The sequence below is a fragment of the Miscanthus floridulus genome, chromosome 16 (genome assembly GCF_019320115.1).
Source record: "Miscanthus floridulus cultivar M001 chromosome 16, ASM1932011v1, whole genome shotgun sequence".
NCBI classification, from domain to species: Eukaryota; Viridiplantae; Streptophyta; class Magnoliopsida; order Poales; family Poaceae; genus Miscanthus; species Miscanthus floridulus.
In genome coordinates, this window is record NC_089595.1 from 32,886,747 (window position 1) to 32,894,979 (window position 8,233).

The following is an 8,233-nucleotide window of genomic DNA, read 5'->3' on the forward strand; positions in this document are numbered from 1 at the left end:
ATGGGCCCACTAGCGGCCTCGACTTAGGTGCACGGAGTACACACCCATCGTGCAATGTACGGCCTTAGCCGATGAAAACATCATGAAACCCCTCGATGGGGTTGGGAACCTTAGTGATGACCAAACTCCAAGCTAGTCGCTCAACCCATGTCAAGTTAGGTAAGCGGAGCGCCTTATGCAGGCCAAAGCTAGATACCCATGCGGAATTATCTGGGCCCCACTTAGGCTCAGCCGATTTGAGCTCACCAAAGGCATCCCCAGCATAAAAGTTGTGTAGGTGTCCTTCTCGTCCATCGAAGGACATAGATCTAAGTTCTGGGGCCTTGGCCTGCCAAGCGAACGACCAGGAAAATAATGATGCCCTCACCATCATCCCAAAGATGATTTGGAGAGACTGCATGAGGCTTGGGGGCTCCTGATGAATACCTAGGACTAGGGTTGCTTAAACATATTACTAAACATTCTTACCACAAGATTAACCCCCCTAACTGACTCTACTAATAAATCAGGGGCTTAGGGGCGACACCTAGCGGTTGTGCTTATGCGTCCCCGCCAGATAACAACCAAGGCCTCCGAGGCTTACGTAGACTCGAAGCCTAGACCTCAGTGACAGCGATAGATGGCTTGCCCACTTTGGTCGGCCTCCCCAACTGGGCCAATTTGACTCTTGGTCGCTTGGGGCTCAGACCAATGACTAGGCCTTCATGCGCCGAACTAAAGACATGATGCCCAGACCCGAGCGGTCAGCGAGCCCTTAACTCTAAATGTCCACAAGGATACCATGTTAGGCAATGGGTCCACGAGGAATCTTCGTTCCCCTAGGAAATATCTCAACCCCCATGATAGGAGCATGCAGTGGGTCACGAAATCTCGGTGTGAGGCTACCTGTCCCTTTTGGCAAGGGTCACACCTAGGTCATTAGGCTACAAACCACCCACGATTGGCGGCTCACGTAGCCTCGCCGCACCACTCACCACTCGCCTCCCACCCTCACCTCTTGACCCCACCCTCCCAAATCACCTACATCGCAATGTCACCGCCAGCATCCCTGCCCAACCGCCATATTCCACCGCTCTGATGGGTGGCACCTCTGACGCCCTGCCCGGCTACCGTCTTGCACGCAACCACCGCTGTGTAATGACCGGTGCCCCCCCAAACCTCCTTCTACGGCCACCGGTGAGTGGATTCGCCTAACCCTTGAACCCTAACCTTTTTTTCTTTCTCCTCGGCGAGCGGCACGCAGATGGGTCGCATGTTGCGTGATACAGTTAGCGAATAAAAAATTAGGGGATATTTAACTTATTGCCATCCTTACAAATGACACTCCTCCATTTGCCAGATTTAGACGGGAACCTACACATTTGCCATGGTAAAGCAGTGAATGTGTTACATACTTGCCATTTCTGCTGAGCTAGCACGCCACATGAGAGAAACAGCATGGTAGGATGTTTATAAACCAACTGGTGCCCATGGAAATGTCCTCATCCCCCCTCCCGTTTTCCTTTTTGGAAACTCTACTACGCGACGGGTCGCGTGATTGGCGAGCGCGTGACCTGTCGCTCTCCTCACGCTCGCCTCCTCCCCTCGAGCTCCTCCTCCTCCCCCCGAGCACCTCCCTCCCCTCCCCTCCTGCGCCCGCTCCCGGTGACCCCATGCCCGCGGCGAGCTCCTCCCTCCCTCCCCTCCGGTGGCGGTGACATCGGGTTCCAGCGAGGTAGGCCTCCTCCTACTCCTCCTTCTCATCCTCCTAGATCTATGAGCATCGAAGACGAAGACGACGGCGGTGGTAGCTAGGGTTTCGGAGAGCTCTCCCCCTCTTTCTTCTCCAACTCCGACGGGTATAGAAGGGCCCAGCCGGGCGCATGTAGGTAGGCTAGGTGGTGGGATGGTGGCCGGGTGGCTTAGGGGAGCTAGTGGCAGTGGCGGAGCTAGCCGAAGAAATGAGGTAGGGCGGCTCGGCGGCTCGGGCGTAGTGGCATTGCGGTAGGGCAGTCGGCGGTGGTTCGAACCAGCGCGGTCGCGCGGGCATGGTGGAGCGGCATGGGCGCGCGGGGCGGAGTGGCGGCCGGACACGGGGAGCGCGGAGGCGGACTACGAACTGCGGAGGCACGATCGAACCGAGCCGAGCGAGCGTGATGTGGCGATGGGATGGGAGCACGGCGCCACTGCTGGTCTGCTGCTTGACCTAAGGCCTTTGGGCTGCGCGATGGGTGGGCCTCCGTGCATTGGGCCTTGTTGGCTAGACGGCCCAGCAGCACGGATGCCCTCTGCTTCGATGATTCGCTCGACTCCCGGTCGTCATCGCCCTCTTCTTCGCTCGGAGTCAGAGCCTTGGACCTGCGCTACCGCCGGAGATGGGGGTCCTAGTTGTGGTGCTCGCCGGAGGGGTAGTGCGGCCGCCCAACCTCGCCATATAGGTGGCTCCGCCTCTGGCTGGTGGCAGTAGGGGCGGTCGGGCTAGGTCGGGACGGGGAAGGCTCGCCGGAGTTGGAGAAGATGGCGGTAAGCGAACTCGCTGGAGCTAGAGAAGATGGCGCCAGGGGGCAGGGGAAGAGGGAGGCCGCCGCTGGTGCTAGGGTTCGCCGGAGCTCCAGCGAGCTAGGGCCGTGGCGTTCAGCACGAGCTCGGCCCTGGGAGAGGGGAGCGGCTGCCAGAGTGGAGAGCGGAGTGTTTGACCCAGGGAGAGTGGCTGGGGGCAAAAGTAAAGAGACGAGGGCAAAGAGAACATTTTGCGTGGGCATAAGTAGTTTCGGGGGATGTGTCAATGTTGCCTGTCTCACTAGACGTGCTAGCTCAGCAAAAATGACAAATACGTAATACATTCACTGTTTACCGTGGCAAATATGTAGGTTTCCATCTAAACCCGGCAAATGGAGGAGTGTCACCCGTAAGGATGATAATAAGTTAAATATCCCAAAAATCAGGAACATGAAATGACATTTTCACCCCAAGAACAAAAGAACATGCATGTTACAGCTCCTGCGTCGTTAGTTTTGTTCCTAGTTGGGCTTTTTTTTACACCTAGAGCTACAAATGACAGTCAATAGTATCACCCTAAAAAAATGGTTAGTTTCACGAGTGATTTCACCGATGGAAGCTGCATGCGAAGCTTTTATGAGTTTTTTTCTCTTTGATTATTTGATTTTCTTTTTTACCTTATTTATTATTACACAGCTGATGTGTGCAGCCTCAGAATGACCGCAGAAACTATTGATTTCAGATTTTTCCGTTCCGTGGCTGCATGCCATTATGTTCATAATGTATTGCTGTGTTGGTGCAAATGTTGGGTCACAATTTACATCCATTTGTTTTCCTAAGGCTTTTTACTCGCTTTCTATTTATTCTCGTTCATGGAAGTGACTATTCATTCCGTTTAAACCTTCGTCTGGACAATAATAACATTTTCTTGTCATGTGTGAACTGAGCAGGATGCCGTCGTCGTCGTCTTCGGTGCCGGCGAGGCCGGATAACGTCGCAGAAGCCACGGCCGCCACGAGCAACGGATTCCCCGTGCTCAACCCTGCCGCCGCGTTGCCTTCGCCGACGGCGCACGCGATCGCCGGGTACGGCCACCCGACCACCAGTGGCGTCGCCGCCGCGAACGCCATGGCGGTGCGTGCTCCCGGTGGAGAACCTGGGAGGAACACGCTGGAGCTCCTCTTGCGCTTCGCGGGATGGGATAGCCACCCGCCATGGGCACGGAGCCATGCGGCGGGCATGTCCCCGCGGGGCCAGCCGCTGGTCCTGTCTCCCTCCGTGACTTCCCCCGCGTGGGCCCCGTCGTCGTTCGCCTCCGGGGCGCCGGCGGGAGCGAATGGCGGCGGCAGCAGCAGTGTTGGCGGCCGTGGCGCTGTCGCCGTCCAAAGCGGCGCCGTCGCCCGCAGGTACGATCCTGGTCCCGGCAGTAGCGGCGCGGGGCGCGGGAAACCACCAAACGCGAGGCCCCTTCAAATCACTGCGGCCGCAACCGCCGCCACCGGATCCAGCTCAACCAGCAAGACGAAGTCGCTGCCACTGGCAGGCGACAGAACAGAACAGGAACGCCTGCCGCCTGTGCTCGCGATGCCGACTACCCAGGGGAAGGTCGCCGCGGCGGCGAATGGCCGCGTCAGGATGCGCGCGCCCAAGGACGACATTAGTGGCAGCAGTAGTAAGCCGGCGCCGTCCAGGAAGCCAAGGCAGAGGGCCGCCAGCAAGATGCGAACGGCCAAGGACGCGGTCGCCGCTGGCGCGAGCTCCGCCGTCGTCGAGAACCAGCCTGCTGCTGGCCTGGCAAAATCTGGCCCCAGCACGGAAGCGCAGAGCAACGGTCTTCAGATCGTCCCTGTTCCGCCGCCGGCAGGCAACGGCAGGAAAAGGAAGCAGAACGCTTCCGCGGCGCCGCCAAGATTCAGCAGCCTGGCCGCCAGGAGGAGCGCCGTGGATGCGGTGGCGCCGGAGGCGGCGCCGGCGCCGGCGAAGAAGCACACCATCCTGACATGGCTCATTGACGGGGGCTTCCTGTCCGACGGAGAGACGGTGTTCTACGTTCCAGGGGGCGGCGACGGCGCGGGCGCTGGCGCGGAGAAGGTCGTGTCGGGCGCAGTCACCAGGGCCGGCGTCCACTGCAGGTGCTGCGACGCCGTGGTGCCGCTGCCAGTGTTCGAGGCCCACGCCAATGCCCGGTGCGTCCCCGGCGCCGGGCAGCAGCAGGCGTGGGAGAAGCTCCTGCTCGTGTCCGGCGACTCCCTCCTGCAGTGCATGCAGGAGGCGTGGGAGAACGAGAAGGTGAAGACCTTCCATGCGCAGGCCAAGGTGAGGGCCGCGCTGGAGCTGGAGGAGGAGAAGAACTCGCAGGCCAAGAGGAGGCTCCTCGCGAAGCATCAGAAGAAGGGGGTCGTCGTCGAGAGGATCATGTCTCCTCGGATGGAGAAGATCAAGGCAGGCGAGAAGGACTCCAGCGACGACGCCTGCGGCGTCTGCGCCGACGGCGGCGAGCTGCTCTGCTGCGACTCCTGCACCTCCACCTTCCACCCGGAGTGCCTCGCCATCAAGGTCCGTATATACATACTCCTGTCCTGTGTGCAACAGCAAAGTTTCTGAATCGATGTGCTCGCTCTGTTTGCCTGAAAACAACAACAACGCTGGAACCATTTTCAGGTTCCAGAGGGCTCGTGGTCGTGCCACTACTGCCGGTGCACGCTGTGCATGTCAAACGATGATCAGGGCCTGTCCACATGCCAGCAGTGTGCTCGCAAGTGTACGCGTCTCACTCGCTTGCCGAGTCACCGTCTCAATTGGTTTTTTTTTTCTCTGCTGCTTTCTGAAGAGAAGGTAATGGGGTAAGTAAACTGACAATGCAGATCACGAGAGCTGCCGTCCATTGCTGGGCAACGGGCGCGACATCGGCGCGTACTGCGGCGAGACCTGCAAGAAGGTGAACACTTGCTGATATGCCACTATTTCCCCTTTGTATTTGTTTTTTATTCTTGTGTTATAGAAACTGAACACGGTGCCATTTTCTCTTTGGATGGATGGATGTTTCAGCTCTCTGCCCAGCTATCAGATGTGACAGGCGTGACGAACCCTACCGCAGACGGTTTCTCGTGGTCTCTCTTGAGGATTCAGAAAGACGAACCAGTCAGCTCCCAGAGCATGCCTGCCGTTCTGGAACGCAACGTGAAGCTTGCAGTGGCGCTCGGCGTGCTCAATGAGTGCTTCAACCCGGTGAAGGATCGGCGCACCAAGATCGATATGCTCCACCAAGCTGTGTATAGCCTTGGGTAAGTCTTTTGAGTCAGAGTGTGGCTTCAACATTTTTGTACTGACCCTGAGATGTCATTCAGTTAATAGAGTGTTAATTCTGCCGCTTATATAGAAGATGTTTCATGCTTGAACGTACAGGTCTGAATTTAAACGGCTAAGCTACGAAGGGTTCTACACCATGGTTCTGGAGAAGGATGGAGAGATCGTTTCAGCAGCCCTGCTGAGGTTTGGATTTAGTTTCTCTTTGTGTTTGTACTCGACACCCTTAACACTTAGTTTATCGCAAGCTTTGTTATTATTTCTTTCTACCAATCTGGGACTGTTACTTGGATTAGATTAGTAAAACCAGTGGCTCAATGGCAGAAACTGGCATAGCTGGTCATTTTAGTTGCATGCATCATCAAATTGTTCACATTAGCCTAGCTTTTTCTGCTGCTGCACTAAGCTTATATTAACCAGTTGTCAGTTGTGCCAAAGCTTAATTAGGGGCAGGGTAATAACGTGGTATAGCTATTAACATCAGCCATATATATATGCAATGTCAATACTAACCTGAAGTTTTCCAGCTTATGAAGAGTCATGGATGCAAAAGCTCAAAGGAGCCTCCCTTTTTTTTTCCTTCTTTGTTGTAATTTCTGTTTCTTTTTTTTCTTTTTCTTTTTGAGGAAACTGGAGGGGCTCAAGAGCCCCTACAGGAGATTTTATTAGAGATAACCAATATATTTCAGTAGGGACTTGTCCCTCTTGTTTCCCTAAAAAAGCATATACATATGCAAAAAAAGCTGAACTATCTGGGGCTTTTGCAAGCATCACCTGAAGATAAGAGCGAACTCCAATGCTTGTCTGAACCTATATATGGGGCCATAAGACTAGAGTCATTTGTGCAAAGCAACATTATTGTTGCTGAGATACTTGAATTGATGCCTTGAAAACATGATTGCTGTGCATGCCTTATTGCTTCCCCTCTTTTAATTGTTTGTTATTACTTATTATTACAGGATCCATGGCACAAAAGTGGCGGAGATGCCCTTCGCGGGCACACTGCCAGCTTACCGGAAACAAGGAATGATGCATCGCCTGGTCAGTGCTGCGGAGCAGGTGCACAACGACACTACGACAGTCACTATTTTACAGGTCTGGAAGATGAACCAGCTGTTAAAACCTCTTGCTCTGATCTTTGTGATGTTCGCAGGTGCTGGCGTCAGTGCAAGTGGAGAAGCTGATGATACCTGCCATAGCCTCTACGGCGGACACATGGAAGAGGTCCTTCTCCTTCAGGCCCGTGGATCCCCAGCTGAGGGAGGAACTCAAGAGGCTCAGCCTGGTGGTGATCACCGGCACCACCATGCTCCACAAACCCGTCGCTTCGCCGCCACCGCCGCTGCCGCTGTTGCCGCCTCCATCGCTGCAACAAGGTATTCATTCATTCATCAGAGAGAGCATCATGTCAGTTATCGATCAGTAGCCTCTGTCTGACCCTGTGCCAACCACGTATCCATTACGTTGTGCCCAAACAAAACACAGCGGGGAGTTCAGAGGCATGGTGGCGCAAGTACGCGGACCCGGTGGCGCGCCTGACCGACGACGAGCGGGCGTTCCTGGAGATGGACCCAGACACGGCGCCGCCCTTCCGCTACACCGACCTCGTCAACGGCACCGTGTCCCTGAACAGGTTCTGTCGCGCAGGGAACTCGTCGTCGTCGGCCTGCGCAGCCGCCGTGTCCCCAGGGGGAAGGAGCATCAGCGCTGCCCTGCCGGGGCCAGGAGCTACTGCCGTGCAGCCGGGCGCTGGCGGTGGCGGCGGCTGGCGTTCTTGCGGCGAGGCTGCGAGCGCCATGGCCCCCCAACCCAGCTACCCGCGCGGCGGCCGCAGCGGTATACTCCATGGCATGAAGTGACCGACCGATCCACCCACTGGCCTGGATTGCTGCAGTGCTATGAACTGTGGTGTAATTCAGCTCTGACTCTGAGAATGAAGATGATGCGGACATATATACTGTGATAGTCTGTTGTATTAGTACTCAATCCATGTCATCGTTTAGACCTGGATATTGATATTACCGTCATTCCGTAGTGTAATGCTGTGATTGATTGAAGATTTGGAGTTGATTAGAGAACTAAATGCTCTACTTCAGAGGAATTTGGTGCTTAATTGGTGGTGATCGACTTTGTACTCTGCATATACCTTTTCGGTGTGTTTGATTGTCGGACGAGGCGTGGATCCTATATTCGGATGAGGGGTGGTAAACTAGGTGAAACCGTGCTTTAGAAAACGAGAGTGTTTGGTAAGATTGCATAGTCAGCGGATACAAAAAAGTAAGTTATTTGGTTGGTTACCTGGCAGATTCAACATACATGACACGTGAGACTGACGCGTGAACCCCGCACTCGATCTCTGCGTCCACCAGGCCTAGCTAGCGAGTGAAGCTCGATTTGGGCTGCTCCCCAGAGCCAAGATCCCACTATATACAGAATGAACGGATCCAAA

At 55.4% G+C, this 8,233-nt stretch overlaps 1 protein-coding gene across 1 annotated transcript; it reads left to right on the top strand.

Annotated features, from left to right (window-relative positions):
* The first annotated feature begins 3,374 nt into the window (after nucleotides 1–3,374).
* Nucleotides 3,375–7,829, top strand: LOC136514128 (uncharacterized). Its single transcript, XM_066508116.1, has 8 exons — nucleotides 3,375–5,034; nucleotides 5,140–5,239; nucleotides 5,343–5,416; nucleotides 5,527–5,762; nucleotides 5,884–5,970; nucleotides 6,744–6,843; nucleotides 6,938–7,160; nucleotides 7,270–7,829. Exons 1-8 carry the CDS (start codon nucleotides 3,412–3,414, stop codon nucleotides 7,641–7,643), a joined length of 2,817 nt encoding a protein of 938 aa, XP_066364213.1. The 5' UTR covers nucleotides 3,375–3,411; the 3' UTR covers nucleotides 7,644–7,829.
* Nucleotides 7,830–8,233: the final 404 nt, after the last annotated feature.

Bases quoted from the DNA above. Each gene is read 5' to 3' on its own strand.
- LOC136514128 (XM_066508116.1), top strand. From the start codon at position 3,412: ATGTGTGAACTGAGCAGGATGCCGTCGTCGTCGTCTTCGGTGCCGGCG. The intron at 5,240-5,342 runs GTACGCGTCTCA...CTGACAATGCAG, and splicing joins CCAGCAGTGTGCTCGCAAGT to ATCACGAGAGCTGCCGTCCA. The intron at 5,971-6,743 runs GTTTGGATTTAG...TTATTATTACAG, and splicing joins GTTTCAGCAGCCCTGCTGAG to GATCCATGGCACAAAAGTGG.